The sequence below is a fragment of the Sciurus carolinensis genome, chromosome 3 (assembly GCF_902686445.1).
Source record: "Sciurus carolinensis chromosome 3, mSciCar1.2, whole genome shotgun sequence".
In the NCBI taxonomy this organism is placed as follows: Eukaryota; Metazoa; Chordata; class Mammalia; order Rodentia; family Sciuridae; genus Sciurus; species Sciurus carolinensis.
The window spans coordinates 36774628-36794042 of record NC_062215.1 but is presented as its reverse complement, the minus strand read 5'-3'; the positions used below and the strand labels follow the sequence as shown (position 1 = coordinate 36794042).

Sequence of the window (19415 nt, the reverse complement as noted above, 5' to 3'; positions counted from 1 at the left end):
TCTAAAATTGAGCTAGTTTATTCTAACTTTCTTTTTCTTTTCTTTTCTTTTTTTTGGCTGGGGATCAAACCCAGGACCTTGGACATGCTATTTTTTGTTTATTGCTTTATACCAGATATTTAATACCATCTTCTTGATCTTTGAACTGTACACAGAGTAATAATCAAGTATTTATTAGTATTCTTAGTTTTTAATAATGTTTTCAGAAGTCCTTTATAGTTCTTCCCCATTTATTCAAAACTATAAAGTGAAATTTTTCAAAATTATAGCACTGCTACCAGAAACAAAAGCATTGGTATAAAGTTGTTGGTTTTTTTTTTTTTTTTTTTTTCTTCCCTCTTTCTTTCACTGTCATGTCCTGCTCTGCCAGAGTAAAGAAGGTTCACTGTAGAGCTTATAAATAGGCAGCTTTTTGGCTAGTGTCGGTTTTCAGATGTGTTTTGATTGGCTCAGAGTTTTTGTTTTGTTATGTTTAACTGGTGAATATTTAAAAATTGAGGAGATTGTAATAAAAATATGGATTTCTGCTTTCTCTTAAAAAATGGAATAATGACATAGGTTTTATATTCTCCTTGGTAAAAGTTAGGTAAAGTTTTGTGTAGCTATATTTGAACTCTGTATTTCACATAACATGTTCCTCCCCTCATCCAATCTGCCTCACTCATTGATATTCCCACACTGGCTGCTATTGGCATTTAGGTATAAGTCTTGATTAGGCAGACCTCTGTTGTATTTCCTATGAGATATGTCCAGTGACCTAGTACAGAGGCCTCTATCCTTACTTCTGATCTCCTCTATGTATTTTGTTACACTATAAAGCTAAGTAGGATATCTTTTATCATACTTAAACTGTTGTCTCTACAATAAGTTTGCCTTTTGATACCATGTCAAAAGTTCATTCTTTGACTTGGAGCTTTGTTTTTTCTTTCTTTGTTACATTAGGTTTGTATTTTTCAGTTTGACATTTTAGACTCTTGTTTTCTGTAATAGTCCCAGTCCGTATTTCCAACATTATTTCCCTTAGATCATAATGTAAACACCATAAGAACAGAACCATATCTATTATTGTCCCCTGAACATAGTAAGCATTCAGAAAATGTTTGTTGAATGAATGGATTTGTCACTAGTACCTATCCTCATACCCTCTACTTTAATCATAATATTCCCTAAACACTTCCCCATATTTTCTTTTCCTTTTTCTCACTGATCCCTCTGTCCTTTCATTCATTCATTCATTCATCACACTCAACAGATATTTACCTAGTATCTACTATGTACTGGTTCTGGCAATATAGTTAAAACCAAATAGGTTCTCTGTCCTCATGGAAATATATAATCCAGAAGAAGAAAAACAAGTAATTAAAACACAATGTAATAAGTGTGATGATAGTGAGCTTATAAAAGGGCATTATAGGAGTATGTAGCTGAACCTACAGGGTGTCAGTGAACACTTCCCAGAAGGAAGTGATTTCTAGACAGAAACTTGGAGAGTATATAGGTCTAAGATAAAGGAAGACAGACAGGAGGATGGAAGTGGGAAACAGAATAATGTCCTAGGCTGAGGGAATGCCACTGGAATACTGTTCTTCTCAACTTTAATTCTCTAAGCCTATGTCAGATACCTCATTCTTCATGGAACCATAATGTTTTCTCCCTTCTTAGAACCTCTCCTGTATTTGGCTTAAATCTTTCTACTGACATTTATGATATTCTTCTATGTATTTTGAGTGCAATTGCTACATGTGTACTCTTTCTTCCTTATGAGCTTGTATGTGTCCTAAGCATGTGAAATGCATAGTATTTGTTGACGAAAGTTCTGTCCCTATGAAGAATAGATCCTGGGAATAAAAATCCCATATTATTTGATACTCTGTTTAAATGTAATCATTTTATATGTAATTGCAAAGTAATTTAGTAGTAAGTCTTTGCCCGGATGTCCAAAATGCAGTTTAAAAAACTCTCACGTGCAGTATCAGGCCAATATCTGACAGTACAAAGCCAATTGTATCATTTTAGGGAAATCTTTAAAGTATTAACATTTGTCAAATTCATTGAACTGTATACAATAAGTATATTTTCTTGCATGTAAATTATACATAAAATAAATAAGGTTTAAGAATAACATACTTGGGGCTGAGGTTGTGGCTCAGTGTTAGAGCATTTGCCCAGCATGTGTGAGGCACTGGGTTTGATTCTCACTACCACATATAAATAAATGAATAAAATAAAGATCCATCAACATCTAAAAATTTTTTTAAAAAAGAATAACATAATTAATAAATAAGATGTAAAAATGAGGAAAATTAATGTCCTAGGTCTAGTTAGTCAGTGGTAAATGCATGGGGTGATAGAAACCTAACACATGAAAGCTGAGAGTAGTTTGCATATAATTAGTTCTGTACTATGTGTAATGAAATGTGTGTGATTTGCTGATATTCATCATGGTAATACTTGTTAGACTCTATAAGCTTACCTACTTCTCCCAAATTCTCTTATCTGGAACACTCCTGACTGAGCATACTTAACATGTGTACACTCATTAGAACTCTCTCCCTCTGCCCTCCCGGCACATGACTCCAAAGAAGTGAAACAGTTCTTTAAAATGATTTAAAAACACTACAACATATATTGCTGAAACAGATTGTCTTCTGGTCTTCCCCTAGAAATATGGTGGTGGCTTTGAAGGAGCTATCTATTCGGGGTGACTTTCGAACTACAGTTGAATATCTGATCAAATTGTTAGAGACTGAAAGCTTTCAGTTGAATAGAATTGACACCGGTTGGCTGGATAGACTGATAGCAGAAAAAGTACAGGTGTGTATTTCTCCTCTTGCATAAGTAGCCTCTGGGATTGGGTTTTAATAGACTTAGAGTATGATTAGTGCCTATCATTCAATGACATTTATTTGATTCTAATGTAAATGGTTCTTGATCTACATGGGAAAATCTAGGAATCAGTACTTTTAGCACCGTAAGAGTTCTTGTGCTGGGCCTGGAATGTAGCTCAGTGGTAGAGCACTTGCCTAGCATGTGTGATGCTCTGGATTCAATCCCTATCACTACAAAAAAAAAAAAGTTTTTGTGCCTGTGCTATGCAGTTATTTGATATGTTCTAATTTTACTTCCTGGGGTATTTTTGAAGAAAGGTATGAAGGGATTAAAATACCACTTTGCCTTTTTTCATTTGATGTTCAATCTGATTCAGAGATACCAACTTTTACATCTATTAAGTGCTGATAAGAAGGGCCTCATTTAAATCAACATTCACCTCTTGTTCTTAAGCTAACTGCTGAGGTATTCTAAATTACCCAAAATGTTGTGTAAAATAATTAGATTCATCTAAATTGTCTAAGGTTCACTTTGTGACTATATGCCATTTTCTTTGAGATTATCAATAACCAAGTCTTTGTACATTTTAAAATTTATTTCTAACAAAAGTCTATTTTCAAGCTTCTCTTTGATTGACTCAGGAAATCTTATCGAGAGTGGGAGGAAGGTTGTTTTTCATCTCTATTCACATGGTGCCTCTATTCAAATTCTAAAAGTAAATGTGTTTTATTTTACCTCAAAAATCAGCTGGGCAATAAGAGTAGAGATTTTCATTGCTCACTGTTTCTTCACAACAAATTTGAGCTTCATTTCACTTGAGGAGCCATGCTTTTGATCTGCCCTCTTTTTCTTCCTTTCAGGCAGAGCGACCTGACACTATGTTGGGAGTTGTGTGTGGGGCTCTTCACGTGGCAGATGTGAGCTTGCGGAATAGCATCTCTAACTTTCTTCACTCCTTAGAAAGGTAGGCTTTGTTTCTTGTGACTGTGCAAGCTAACTGGTGGTCCTGAGAACAGAATTGCAACTCAAAGACCCATTCATTTTTTTTGTCCCTTCCTAGCAGCTTGTAAGTGCTACTTGTTTATTCATGGACTGTGGTGGTAAGGGAGATTGGGGAAGTAGCTGTTATGGCAGATCATTTTAGGACTCTCATTACAGATTGTAGAAACTAGTTTATACTGAAATTAGAACAAGTTCCTTTTTTAAAATTAAAATCCAGCTGCAGTAAACATTCCATACTGTGCAAGCATCAAATCTCCTCAAACCCTGGTGATAAAGAGCTCACATGTTTCCCTAGCATTGAACCTTAAGTATTTCATATATTACCTGTATCACCTTTTAGGAATTAATAATTGAGGCTGGGGGCTGGGGAGATAGCTCGGTTGGCAGAGTGCTTGCTTTGTAAGCACAAGGCTCTGGGTTCGATCCCCAGCACCCCCCAAAAACAAAACAAAACAAAACAAAAAATAATAATTGAGGCTGATACTCAGGATGACCTCTCAAGTCTTTCAAGTAAAGGGTCAAACTTGTGTGGGTCTAATCTAATTTCTAATACTGATGCTGGAGACTAAGCTCTGCCATGGAATCCCCAGAGAAATGGTCCAAAAGGCTAATCATAAGAAGCACTTTTAATCACAGGCATTTTATTTCCTTCTGTGTTGTTAGACTTTTATCAACTCCCTTTTGAAGTATCTGAAAGGAAGGAGTAAAATTTTGAAAATTGAACTGAGATTTCAGTTATTCAAGCCCTATGATAAATATCTTTCACAGTGTTACTCCCGTGCACTAAAACCTTCAGCAGCTTGCATTTTCTTTCTGTGTCAAATCTAAGACCCTTAGTGTGACCGAATACTTTGTCCCATTTGACCAAAGTTCTTTAATATACAATCTCTAACCTAGTTAAATGGTTTCCCTATGGGTGCACAAATATCTCACAGTCTCCTCTATGAGTTTCCCAGCTTAGTGTTCTTATTTTTCATTTATTTTTAAAACTTAAATTTTGAAATAACACCAGACTTTTAATATTTGCATGAAGAGAATAGATAACTTCTATATATTCTTTACCTAGATTTATCAACTATTAACTTTCCACACTTGATTTATTACTCTTTCGTTATTAATTTTTAAAGTTTCAGTTTTACTTATTTTAAGGACAAGCAATAGATTCACATGGTTTAAAATTCAAAAGGCCCAGAAAGATATGTAGTGAAGTCTCCTTTTTACCTTTGTTCCTTGGCCATCATGTTACAGATTTCTTCCATAACCCTCCAGAGATATCCTACACTTAAATAAGGATATACATGTAATATTTATTTCTTCTCACTTTTTCTTAACGATATAAATGATAGTCTACTCTGAAAATATATTTGTATAATGGTATATTTAAAGTATTTCACTTTTGTACATAAAAGATGTCCTTTATAATGGCTGCATAATATTTTGTAATGTGTATAAGAAGATCCTTAACATTGCTAATTATCAGAGAAGTGTAAATCAAGACCACTATGAGATATCCTAATGGATGCCTAAAGCAGAAAATAGGTGTTGACAAGGATGTAGAGAAATCATGACTCTTGTGCATTATAGGTGAGAATGTAAAACAATATAACCACCATGGAATGTAGCATTAAAATTCCACAGAAAATTAAAAAGAGAATTACTGTATGATCAGCAATATCACTTTTGAAAGTTTTGAAAGAATTAAAAACAGAGTCTTAAAGAGACATTTCCATGAATATAGCAGTATTATTCATAGAGGCTAAAAGGCAAAAACAACCCAAATGTCTATTGGTGGATGAATGAATAAACAAAATGTTATATAGATATAACAGTGGAATATTATCTAGCTTTAAAAAGGAAGGACATTCAGCCATGCATGGTGGCTCATGCCTGTAATACCAGTGACCAGGGAGGCTAAGGCAGGAGGGTCACAAATTCAAGGCTAGCCTCAGCAACTTAGCGAGACCCTATTTAAAAAAAAAAAAAAGTAGTAAAAAGGGGCAGGGCTAGGGATATGGCTCAGTAGTAAAATGTCTTTGGGTTTAATCCCCAGTACCAAATTAAAAAGGAAGAAAGAATATTCTGACACATGCTAAATCACAAATGAACCTTGAAGATGTTAGACTAAGTGAAATAAGCCACTCACAAAAAAGACAAATACTATAAGATCTCACTTATATGAGGTTTCAAGAGTAGTCATACTCAGAAACAGAAAATGCCAGGGACTAGGGGAAGGGAAAAAAGGGGAGTTGTTTAATGAAAATAGAGTTTTGGTTTTGCCAGATGAGAAGGTTCTGGAAATTGATTGCACAATAGTGTAAATATAATTAACATTATAGGGCTATACATTAAAAAATGGTTAGCTGGGTACGGTGGTGCATGCCTGTAATCCCAGTGACTTGGAAGGCTGAGGCAGGAGGATGGCAAGTTCAAAGCCAGCCTCAGCAACTTAGCAAGACCCTGTCTCTAAATAAAATATAAAAAGGGTTGGGGATATGGCTCAGTCTTTAAAGAGCCCCTGATTTTAATCCCTGGTCCAAAAAAAGAAAAGAAAAGAAAAAAAATGGTTAAGATAGTAAATTCCATGTTATGTGTATTTTACCACAATTAAAAATAGAAATTTCATTTTTAAAAATAATTTATGTGATCAGTCCCTTATAGATGGTCATATGGGTCTTTTCTAATCTTGTGCTATTTCAGAGAATACCACCATTAATAATCTTAGAGATTTCTTTATAAACTATTAGAACTTTCTGTTAGTAAATGTGTCTTATCTTGGTGTTCTTTCAGGGGTCAAGTCCTTCCTGCTCATACACTTCTGAACACAGTAGATGTTGAACTTATCTATGAAGGAGTCAAGTATGTACTTAAGGTATGTGAACCCCATTGAAGCCTGAACCTTATTTTTTGTCTATTTTTGTTAGTTCTCTTTAGGTCAAGAGATGGAACAAGTCTAATTAGTGCAGGGATGTTGGGGGGGGGGTTAGTAAAATTAGTCATTATTTGTGTCAGTAGTCTGAAGCAGTATTTGATGGTTCTACAGAAATCATTTTAGTTGTTTTTCAACTTCACATTACAGCCAAGAGATGAAAGGGAGACAGGGAACAACTGGAATAGAGAGGAGTAACTAAAGTAACCTTATTTGCTTGCAGCAGGACTGAGTTGTTTTCATAAACACTGGTGCAAATAGCACCAGTGACCAGTGCCATTAATTTCTTTTTTCCTGACAGACTTTTTTGTAAACCAGTATCTTTGAAACATTCAAATTTTGTCTTTGGCTCTACCTGAAAAGAGCATACTACTTGTCTTTTCTGGTTCTTTTTCATTGCAGGTGACTCGACAGTCTCCCAACTCCTATGTGGTAATCATGAATGGCTCATGTGTGGAAGTAGATGTGCATCGATTGAGTGATGGAGGACTGCTTTTGTCCTATGATGGCAGTAGTTATACCACGTACATGAAAGAAGAAGTGGATAGGTGAGTGGCTGTTCAAGGTCCATTTGTTGAACTTTTTTTTTTATTAGTCACTAGCTCTTGGGACTTTTCCAGGCCTTTTTGGTATACTCAATTAAAGACAATGAATGTACATGCATTTAACAAAAATTTCAAGAAAGCAGAATTGTTTATAGATAAAGCATGTCTAAGACCAGGCGCAGTGGCATGTGCATATAGTTCCAGCTACTGAGAAGTCTGACGCAGTGGGATTGCTTGAGCCCAGGAGTTCAGGGCCTGCCTGGACAATATGATAAGACCCTGTCTCTTAAGACTAGACAGAAGAGAAAAGAAAATAGAAGACATGTCTCCCAACCACTCCAATGTGGGTAGACAATGAAAAAGTTCCTTTCTTTATAAAGAACTGTTAACAGTTTCTTGTTCATCTTTATAAAACTTTTGTAATGTATATACAAGTTACACATATATGCCTACTATATTTTTCGTTTAAAGACTTTTACAAATATAAAGATCCTTTAAATACTATCAGCATCTTATTTTTTTTCTTTTAACATATATTGTAGACTGTACAATGCCATTCATAGTGTTGTGAGAATTTAATGAATTAGCATACTTAAAGTGCTTAAAAATTTGCCTGTGGCATAGTTAGGGTTCAGGCCATCATCATTATTATTACATCATCATTATCTTTGTATGTTTGTTTTATAGAGGTGCCCCTTCTTTTTAATGTTCTTGCACTATTCCATTACGTGAATGTACTATAGTCCATTTAATCTGACCCTTTTGAAGGAGATTGTTATTTAGATTTATAAACAAAGATGCAATGAATGTCCTTTATACGTTTGTGTTTGTGTATAGAATAAAGTTTCTGGGTTTTTATGTTGATACCTTCTGCCATTTTCCTTTACATCCTGAGGTGCTTTATTGGCTTACATACTCCCAACTTATTTCCTAGATATCGAATCACAATTGGCAATAAAACCTGTGTGTTTGAGAAGGAAAATGACCCATCCGTGATGCGCTCACCTTCTGCTGGGAAGTTAATCCAGTACATTGTGGAGGATGGAGGCCATGTGTTTGCTGGCCAGTGCTATGCTGAGATTGAGGTCAGGGTGGTGAATAGGCTGTTGGGTCATGGGAGGGAAGTTAGGAAAAGAGTTGACTGGAATAGACAAGGGCTGAAAAATAACAGAAAGGAAACAGAAAAGAAAGAACATTAGTCAGTTTAATTGGGACTGTGAACCTTAAGATTTTAAAAACAAAATGCTTGCTGTTTTTCTCTAACAGGTAAAGAAACTCTAGCTCTAAAAGTAGATGGTAGACAGTAGCACTTACTGTTAGTTGTTGTGTTAACTACTGGGTGTACAGAGAAAATATGACAGAAGTTGGGGCACAAAATAGACAAGTAATGGAATATGATGAATTCTGAGAGAGCCAAGCACAGAGTGCAGAGGACCACGTAACCCAAATCAAGGTAGGGTGCATAGTAAGGGAAGACATTCTAAAAGAGGGGACATTTGATATTAGTTTTGAAAGGTAGTACTAGGTAAGGTGAAGAAGGGTAGGAAATAATGTCTGAAGTTGAGGGAATACCTTGGATAAAGGCCCAGAAGCAAGACAGTGTGTGTATTTAGGGACCATAGTATTAGTACTGCTAATACTAATACATAGCAGTATTAGTACTGCTTGAGAACAGACTAAGGTTAAATGGAAAGTGGCAAGCAAACATGCTAAAGAACTGGTATAGTGTGAGATCTTGAGTATGAGGTCACGAAGTCATGAAGGATCTTATCCATCATGCTAATAAGTTTCCACTTATCCTGAAGGCAGTGGGGAATCACTGAAGGATTTTTAAGTGGAACAGAAATATGATGAGATTTGGGCTCTGGAATTACTATTTTTGGGGGGGGTGCTTGTCGGAGATATATAACTGATAGAGAAATCTTTTAGGAAGTTTTTGAAGTACTCAGGCTAGAAATGAGAAGGGCCTACACCAAAGACATGGCAAGAGAAGGAAAATTTTTGAGAGAAGATATACTTGGTTGGGGTTGGTAATTGGTAGATAGAGGAGGAAAAGGAATGAAGAATAACACCTAGTTTTTGGCCTCCTGAATATCTTCAGTAGGTAACCCGAGAGTGAATACCCAGATCTACTGGTGTGAGGAGACCAAATTGTTCATCACTTATAAATACAAAGCAAGTATTATCACAAACTGTAGCACAAACTGTTTCTATCCAGAAACAGAGGAAATGTCAGTAACTGTTACTAATCCTCAAACCTAGGTCCTGAGAAATCTTTTACTTGCCTACTTCATTACTCCACAGGAGATTTTGATAGACATCCATTTTTCTGGGTTGAAATAAATGTAGTCCAACTAAGATGCTAAGGAAAAATTGACTTCCTTGAAACATTCATCTGTATGAAAAGAAAGCAGACTGTAAGTTACCTTTTTTTTACTATAGGTGATGAAGATGGTGATGACCTTAACAGCTGCAGAATCTGGTTGCATTCATTATGTTAAGCGACCTGGAGCAGCTCTTGATCCTGGCTGTGTAATAGCCAAAATGCAGTTGGACAACCCCAGCAAGGTTCAGCAGGTGTGGAGGAATGTACTCTTAATTGCTTGGTTTGCCAGTGTTTCCTTAAGTTTTTTTTTCCCCCCTGATGTTGTATGCCTTGTATTTGTGCCTATGGTATTATGGAACTAGAGTTTGCAAGTGTTAATACAATATTAAGATCCTTTAATTTCCTCATTATGTTTCCTCCACTGACTTCTCTCCTGGTAACTGGGTTCAGGGAAGGGATTGTCTCCATTTTGAATGGTGATACTGAATTGCATTTGTGTTTGTACCCTGAATAGAAGGTACAATGAATAACAATCTCTCATTGGGGTTGACAGGCTGAGCTTCACACAGGTAGTCTGCCACAGATCCAGAGCACAGCACTCAGAGGCGAGAAGCTCCATCGAGTGTTCCACTATGTCCTGGACAATCTGGTCAATGTGATGAATGGATACTGCCTTCCAGATCCTTTCTTTAGCAGCAGGGTATGACTCACCTCTCTTGGGGAAAGGATGTACAAATGGGGAATAATACCAAAATAATTTAAAGTCTAATGGGGATTTTCTAGAGGGATAGAAAGAAAGCCAGTTGGCCTGGAATGCTCCCTCATTTAGTTGTGAGATTTGAAGTCTTTAAATCCTTGATTCTTAGCTTTGTCATGAACTTCACCTTTAGTTGGAATTATTGCTTTTTAAACCAGAGGATAGGGGCAATAATTGATGCTTACACTGAAATTTTAAAGTAAGTACTATATGATAGCGAATTCAGATATCTCATTTTATTTTGTTTTATTTTGGGGGGCAGAGGGTGGGAATACTGGGGTTTGAACATAGGAGTGCTTTATCATTGATCTACATCCTTGACCTTTTTTATTTTTATTTGGAGATAGGTTCTTGCTAAGTTGGTAAGGCAGGCCTCTAAATTGCAATCCATCTGCCTCAGCCTCCCAAGTTGCTGGTTCACAGGAGTGCACCCCTACACCTGACTAGATATCTAATTTTATTTTGGGGACTGTGTTAACTTTGGATCCTGTTTTATTATATCTTTCTTTTTAGGTGAAAGACTGGGTAGAGCGGTTGATGAAGACCCTCAGAGATCCCTCTCTGCCTCTTCTAGAATTGCAAGATATCATGACCAGTGTCTCTGGTCGTATTCCCCTCAATGTGGAGAAGTCTATCAAGAAGGAAATGGCTCAGTATGCTAGCAACATCACATCAGTCCTCTGTCAGTTTCCCAGCCAGCAGGTATTTATAGGGTAATATTATCATTATTTTCCACTGGCTACCACTGGAGTTCAGGCTGTAGCTTTTTGTTTGGATCTTCCCTATTGTTTGGATGGTGTGCTTTTATAGTTTTAAGCACTGTACTCTCTACAAAACTGCCTCAGAATATAAGCCCAATAATGAAAATACTGCATGTGAAATATAAAATGTCCTTGATTATGAAAAAAGTATGCTTTGCCATGTACTCCACATAGCTTTGTTCTTAAAGGCTATTCCCTACTTAGGGATATTTTCATAAATTTAAAGTGAGGGATATTGGTAGTTTTATTATCAAATACTTCCTTACTATCTCAGCAGCATTCTTACCCTTTACCGATGAAGCGAATTTACGTAGGGAGTAAAGCTGGGCAAGAGAGGAGTTCAGTTTAAATCTTGACCTCAAAACAGATAGATCATTCACATGAGAACCTCTGAGTAGATGGTAATTTTTTGATGTAGTCATCACTCCACCTGAGAAAGGGCGAAAAGAGACAAAAGTTGCTTTCTTATTTAGCATAAGTCCCTAAAGTATGTCTAGTAACTTGCCGCTGCTGCTGCTGACACATCAGGTGGGGATACTCATGTTGTAATTAAGAAGATTTCCTAGTGTAGTACTCTGGAGGCTAATGTTTTGTGTCCCCTTCGACTTCCTTTTATCCCCTCCTTTTTTATACCTTAGATTGCCAACATCCTAGATAGTCACGCAGCTACATTGAACCGGAAATCTGAACGGGAAGTCTTCTTTATGAACACTCAGAGCATTGTCCAACTAGTACAAAGGTAATTACATGTAATGTCAGATTCTTAACACCATTCCACTCCCATACTTTCTTTTAAGTGGTCATAAAGAGATTTACTTCAGACCTGACTTTGAGAAAATAGCAAGCACTTTATATCTCACAAAGTATCTTTTATCTTCTAAGTGTCTTAGAATTGTAACCTAACTCTCATACTCAATATTTCTGGTAATTTCTTAATATTCTTTGCCAATTACTAAGACACAAAAGTTGTTGTTTTCTTTTTCCTTGCTATTTTACTGAAGATCCTAATTTTTCTTCTGGCATGGAACCCAGTATGACATTTATTCTTAACCTACAAAGCAAAGTATTGGACTAACTGATATTTGTAGAGTATTTTCAATTTTAAAATACTCAAATTTTTCAGGAATTCCCTAATCATTTCAAGTGCATGGTAATAATTTCTTCTCAGCAGTAGAAACTGAGTCAGAATGTCAGGTAAAAGCTATGAATATTTTTAGTTTTGTTTTCCTTTTCCTTTTCCTTTATAAAAGATCATGTCTATATAGTGAGATTATATTTTAGGCTTGGAATTTAAATTAACCTTGTTGGCTAATTGTAAGCTGACCCCTGTCTTGCCCTATATTTAGAGGGAAAGAAGTTCAGTGGAAAATCTAGAAAGTCAGTTTGGCTTCTAGGTTTTTCATTCCATAGTGTTGGCCTGTCAGGTTTTTAATGGAGATTTTTTTTCTATCTGCTCAGGTACCGAAGTGGTATCCGAGGCCACATGAAGGCTGTGGTGATGGATCTGCTCCGGCAATATCTGCGAGTAGAGACACAATTCCAGAACGGTAAGCTTCCTCCTGAGGACTCTCTTTCTAACAAAATTTCTAATTCTGATCTCTAGACCAAACTATCCCTATAGTACCGTGTAAGAGCTAACTAAGCCAGTTCATCTTGTCACCAACACTTTCCACTAACAAACTCTTCCTCCTTTCAACACTCCCTTAAATGGAAGTCTCTGTATCCCACTAACACCAAAGAAAAAACAACAAAACACAACTTGATGAAATTGTGAATCTTGTGTGCTTCCAAGAAAGGACTGAGATTACTTTTCTAGTAGAGATTAGCATTCGCTGTTGACATCTTCTTGACCTTGTATAGTGAGAGTTGGTTGAGTCATGACCAGGTTGAAATTGAAATTCCCTATCTGAAGAGCTTGCCTCTCAGCAGCTAATCCATGGATTGAACCACCAGCATATGGGAAGGGGTCAGATTTTCCACTACTTTTTAGTGTGTCATTTAGGTGGAATTTATCCCTGGCTTTCTCTGAAGAGCTTCACTAAATGAGGTAGTTTTTAAGCATGAAATACCTTGGCTAAGATTTTAAAGGTATGTATTGCTGATGCTGCTTCCTGCCACAAGATGGCAGTGAAATACCGCAGAATTTGAAACATTACCTATAATTTTCTTTTATCTGTTCTGCTCCCATTTGCATTCTTTAAAAGATGGCTGTGTTACTCATGACCAGCAAAATTCCCCAAGTAGACATTAGTACATTTAACCCAGCAATGTATAAAATAATATATCACAACCAAGTTGACTCTATCTCACTAATACAAAATTGATTGATTTTGGGATAATTAATGAAATTTTCATGTACTAATAGATTAAAGGAGGAATAAACATGGTCATCATCTCAAGATGTGGGGAGAAAAGCATTCACAAGGTTTAACATTCATTCATGACTTTTAGAAACTAGGAATGAAATGCAACATTTTAATTGTTCGTAAGGACCCACAGTTGAGCATGGTGGCATATGCCTGAAATCCCAGCTACTCAGGAGACTGAGGCAAGAGGATCACAAGTTTGAGGCCAGCCTGGGCAACTTAGTGAGGCCCTGTTTCAAAAAAAAGAAAAGGGTTCAGGTGTCAGTACCTCAAACAAGTGGGGGCAATACCACAAAAAAATCTATAGGATACAACATACATAATGGTAAAAGTTAAAAGCATTTTCTTGAAGGTTAAGAATAAGACAAAGACTTGCTATTACTGCTTCTGTTCAACATCATACTGGATGTCCCAGCCAGTGCATTAAGACCAGAGAAGTAAAAGGTGTGAGGACTGAAGAGGAGTAAGGGAGTAGATCTGCCACTAATAGATATGCTATGATTTCTACTTAGAAGGCTCAACAAATCTGCAACTTTACTGTTAACTTATTTAAAGCCTAACAAAGCAGCTAAATACAAAAGTCAACCTAAAATTCAATTGCATATTTTTTTTCAGTGGAGCAACTCACTCAGGTTTATTAGAAGACATACACAGGATTGTTTATGTCAGCACTGTTCATAATAACAAAAAAGACAAAACATTCTCAGTATACACAAGTAGAATGAATTACTGCATTCTAGAATGGTTCTATAATAGATTATTATACAACAGTGAAAATGGATGAACTAAGGTACACACACAGACAAAAAGATGAATCTCAAAAGTATAATGATGAGGGAAGGAAATAGGTTACAGAAGAATCAATTGGCAGCAGTTCCATTTTTTAGAAAGTTCAAAAATAGGAAAATTAAACCATACATCCATTGGTGGTAAATGTAAAGTAAAACAAAAGAATAATTAATATGAATTTCAGCTTGGTAATTATTTTCAAGAAGAAACACAAGGGTATTCAAAGTTCTAAAGATGTTCTATTAAAGTATATTAGCTCTGAAATAGCACATGGGTATTTATTTCAACTGTTAGTATAAATTTTATATAGTCTTCTGAGTATATTTCACAATTAATAGTTTTTAAGAAGGGAACATTTCTTTCTATTAGTGTTTTCCCCCATCCCATATAAATATATTCTTTTTAATTTCCCCTGTTCCTAATAATTCCTGCCACCAAAATATATATTTCTCTTGTCACTTCAAAGCAATGCCTCACTAGGGAAGAATATATATATATATATGAAAACAACAAAAAAACATTTTTATATATGGTGCTGGGGATTATCCAGGGCCTCACACATGCTAGGCAAGTGCTGTACCACTGACCTACATCCGTTACCCCTCAAAAATCCAATTTTTTTTAAACAGTTTCCATTTTTGTTTTTGAATCTTTCGTAAAATTGACAGTTCTCTAGGTATTGCAGTCTCCTTTTTTAAAAATACATTTTAGTTTTATTTTGAAAAAAAATGCTGATGTCAATCTTTGATATTTAAAACAGATTAACTAGAGATGCCCCAAATACCAGTATTCTAGGAAACCATGGTAATGCAGTTTGAACATCACTGTTTATAACCTAACGTAGAATCTGAAGTGATAATCCTCTAGTTTTTTGATTATTTCATAGATGTCTGACTCTAGAGAATATTCAAACACTAATTCTTCTTTACTTGGAAATTTAGTTCTGAGGTAAGCTATTTTCTGATGAACTGATATTACTTATATCCCATTGTAGATAGTATTACAGTACAACAGAAGCTTTTATTTCTGTTACAAAATATAACTTTCTTACCCAGAACTAACCTGTCCCTGGTACATACAGGAAGGCTGAGGCAGGAGGATTGAGAGTTCAAAGCCAGCCTCAGCAAAATGAGGTGCTAAGCAACTCAGTGAGAGTGAGAACCTGTTTCTAAATAAAATACAAAATAGGGGTGGGGATGTGGCTTAGTGGTTGAGTGTTCCTGAGGTCAATCCCTAGTATCCCCTCCAAAAAAAAAAATTAGTTTGGAACAGGGCCTTACTAAGTTGTCGAGAATGGCCTTGAACTTGAGATCCTCCTGCCTCAGCCTCTTGAGGAATTGGAATTATCAGTGTGTGCCACCTTGCCCAGCTAGAACCTTCTCTTCTAAGGAATTCATTTGAGGAAGCCAAATAAGAGTTTAGTGTAAGTGTGGAGTTGGAGTTATTCCCAGTCCCCCAGTCTTTAAAGCACATCTCTCTCTCCAATTTTTAAATGTAATGGACTAAGACCCAGAGAGGTCAAATGATTTGCCCTAGAGCAATAGTGAATTGATAATAGGTAGGCCATGAGCCCAGGACTTATGTGCAGTTTCTGCTGACTCCTAGTCTACTAGTCCTTTTGATAACCTACACTGCCAGTTCTGTACAATTCTGTTTCAGAAATTCTTGTTTCTTCTCACACTTACCAGTTTAATTATAGACATTAAGAAATAAACAAATGGCACGTAAATGTGAGCCTTCATATAGGGTGAGGACCAATTATTTTTGCTGCTTGCAGGTCACTATGACAAATGTGTGTTCGCCCTTCGGGAAGAGAACAAAAGTGACATGAACACTGTATTGAACTATATTTTCTCTCATGCTCAAGTCACCAAGAAGAATCTTCTGGTCACAATGCTTATTGTGAGTATCATTTTTTAGAATCTGATGGCCGATGATATAGAAAAAAATTTTTTTTTCTTCTGGTAGCTGTGGTCAGAGGAAAAGCTACAGTCTTCTATAATTATGGAATGAGTGGAGCTTACGTTGTAGATTTCTTATCTCTACCTTCATCCTTGATCTGTAGGAACCTGCTACTTAGAAGAGGATCGTCCTGGTTATAATGCATATAATGTGCATAGAAACTCGTATCTCTATTTAGAAATGCCATGTGCTTCTCCATTCCTGTTGTCATCATGACAGTACCTTTAAAATCAAGTCTTCTCTAACCAATGTACTTTCATTTTAACTCTTTATTTGTTCCATAGATATAAGCAATGGTTCTGATGTCAAGACCTTAAAAAAAAAAATTAGAAATTCATTACTGCTGCTTCCCATCAAAGAAATTCAAATTTATTCTGCATCTTCTTTGTTCCCATTTTGTTTTATTTACATAAAACTCTAAGCTGAAGTTAATGTATTGGTAGTACACGTTATTTTGTCCCCTTAACCTAGGAATGTAGGAATTAGTTAGTGGGAATGAGGGATAAGACTGGTAAGTGTGAATAGGAGTAATGTACACTTGACCAGAGTGTAGAAGTTTTGTGAACTTAAGAATTTTTAAAGATGCTTTGCAAGTCCTTAACTCATAGATCTTTCCAGGTGAGTTAATTTTAGGAATCTGAGAATAGTGTATCTCTTAAGAGTTCCTTACCCCATGGTCCTGAGCAGTTCATTGCCTTGCTCTTATATGTTCATCTGTTTTGGGGACTATAGTGCCTTTTCACTCCTTGAATTCCTTTCTTGTCCCTGACAATGTGCATTCTTGGTAGTTTAACTCCATCATTTCTTCCTGGAGGGGGAACACAACCCTATACATCTTGACGGCCATTTTTTATTTCGTACTTGAGAATGAAGGGAAGCCATCCTCCTTACATCTCTAGTTAACAGTGTTGTGACTCATTCAGCCATCTGCCTGGATGGTTAACTTTAAAGAATATAAGAGTTTTTAGAATAGCTACTTGTTTTTTTATAGACTGCATTTTGATTCAATGTATACAAATGAGGTACAACTTTTCATTACTATGATTGTACACAATGTAGATTCACACCATTCATGTAATTAGACATGTACATAGGGTAATGATGTCTGTCTCATTCCACCATCTTTCATGCCCCCGCCCCCTCCCCCTCTATTTCCCTCTACGTAATCTAAAGTTCATCCATTCTTCTTTACTTTTTAAAAGTATATAATTATAGGGAGAGTTTGTTACCTTTGCTACCTAGAATAGCTAGGTGGTGAGGCAACGAGAAGATGCATTTGAAAGTACATATCACTATGTAATATTTTAATTTTTCCAAACGATAGCTTTCAACAAAGAGATTAAACCAGCAACTTGCTAATTTTTTTTCTTAATAAAAGAGAGAAGAAATCTGATTTTTTTTTCTTCAAATTTTAATGCAAGGAATGTTAATTCTCACTTGGATAAGGCCAAGAATTTCTGGAGGCAAAGGGTAATGATGAGAGGGTAGAAGAATCTGTCAGTTTGGACCTAAAATGGGGTAGAATTTGCCTTTATATGAAGCTAATTATGGTGAATTTTTCATCTTATTATGATTACCTTTTTAAGAACTTAACAGTTTTCTGTGCTAAAAATAGACCAAAGCCCAGAATCCTTGGAGCAGCAGAAGAGTAATGATCGTCCAGGACTGTCGCTGGGTTTCTTAAATTCTAATTTGTAAGATATAGGGGCTCGGCTCGCTCCTTTTGCGGAGTGATTGTAAGTAACGCTTGCCTTAAGAATCTCATTATTGGAACACGGAGCCATATTTCCTCTGAGAATTCTGGAGTAGCTTTGAGCCGGGGCTGTTCATTTCTCAAGTAATCACGCTGGTGTGATGGAGAGAGAAAATGGCAGCTGTTCGGAGCTCAGGCCTTCAATTTTCTTCAGAGTCCAGTCACTCAAGTGTGTAATTACACGGGGGGTGCTGCAGAGGCGTTGGGCCCTGTCAGAGAACTGGTTTGAGGCTTTGCTTTTTGCTTTTGCCAGTCAGGACAGGCAGAAGCCAATGGGACTCTGGCTTGCTGTTGTTCTTTTTACCCACACCTTGGCATCTGATTACTTCTTACCTGCAGGGATAGTACCCAAACTTTCTGTCCAAGAGACTGAACACTTTGGAGAAAAGAGATATTTTCAGAGCATCTAGGTTTGGATGAATAGAACAGAGAGGAGAAGGAGGAGATGTGAACCAGGATGCTAGATTTGTCTTTTCTTTGTCTTGGCATCTTCACATTTTTCTTTAAAAACAAACAAGACTCATTAAGCATAATAGTATCTGTGGGCTTATGTTTAATTGGTTTCTTTTCATATATTGCTTGCTTTTAGCCATCTTAGAGATTTGAAAATAAGAAGTTAATTGATATGATTGAGCTCAGGGCAAGCTAGCAGGAATCAGGGATGAAAGCTCAGGTGATGTTCCTTTCTGATGTGATATTACTGAATGCCAGACATGTCTTTTCTTCATTGACAGTGGCCAGCGACCCTACCCCCGTTCCATCTGCATTAATGGTAGTATCTGGTAAGAACCTTTTTAGTTGTTAGGATTACTCTTTCTGCAGGTCTTATTGTCTTTTACAGATGTCACAGGACATGGTAGCATTTCAGTTCCCCCAGCTTGTGTTCCCTGCTCATTCTCCTTTCTTTTCTTACCTTGGCTTCCTGGTTGATGATTATGTGTCCAAGAGACTGAGCTTTCTAGAAATAGGAATGTTGATGGTGTGCTTTGCTGAGCTAGATGATGATTTCTGGGGCCTCTGAACCTATAGAAAAGGATCAAGAACATCATCAGGCTACTCCAGTGAAGAGGGAACTTCATCCTTTCCAGGTATTAGTGTAAGTTGCCTAGTGGTAACTTGCTCCATGGACTCTTGACCAAATGTCTTCTAATCTTTTACTGTATCTGGAAAGTAAAAATATCAACTAAAATCATAAAGTTCTGTTCCATTTCCTTTGGAACATTGTACCAAAAATGAAAGCAAAGTCTGGAAGACCAATAGTAAATGAATTTTTTGAAAACTTTTTTTTCCCCAGCACTGGGGATTGAACCAGAAGTGCTCTACTGCCATCTTTATTTTTTATTTTGAAACAGGGTCTTGCTAAGTTGCCCAGGATGGTTGTGAACTTGTGATCCTTTTG

The 19415-nt window shown here is 36.5% G+C and overlaps 1 protein-coding gene across 5 annotated transcripts in view; it reads left to right on the top strand.

Moving 5' to 3' along the window:
- The window catches only part of Acaca (acetyl-CoA carboxylase alpha), a 269515-nt gene that overhangs the window by 116291 nt on the left and 133809 nt on the right, over window positions 1-19415 (top strand). For all 5 annotated transcript variants that reach the window (XM_047545728.1, XM_047545732.1, XM_047545731.1 and 2 more), the window contains 11 exons: window positions 2664-2814; window positions 3690-3793; window positions 6619-6700; window positions 7160-7305; window positions 8237-8387; window positions 9745-9879; window positions 10182-10328; window positions 10899-11087; window positions 11785-11885; window positions 12605-12693; window positions 16079-16203. In XM_047545728.1, the coding sequence (XP_047401684.1) occupies window positions 2664-2814; window positions 3690-3793; window positions 6619-6700; window positions 7160-7305; window positions 8237-8387; window positions 9745-9879; window positions 10182-10328; window positions 10899-11087; window positions 11785-11885; window positions 12605-12693; window positions 16079-16203 (1420 nt within the window). The remainder of the gene's footprint in view (window positions 1-2663; window positions 2815-3689; window positions 3794-6618; window positions 6701-7159; window positions 7306-8236; window positions 8388-9744; window positions 9880-10181; window positions 10329-10898; window positions 11088-11784; window positions 11886-12604; window positions 12694-16078; window positions 16204-19415) is intronic.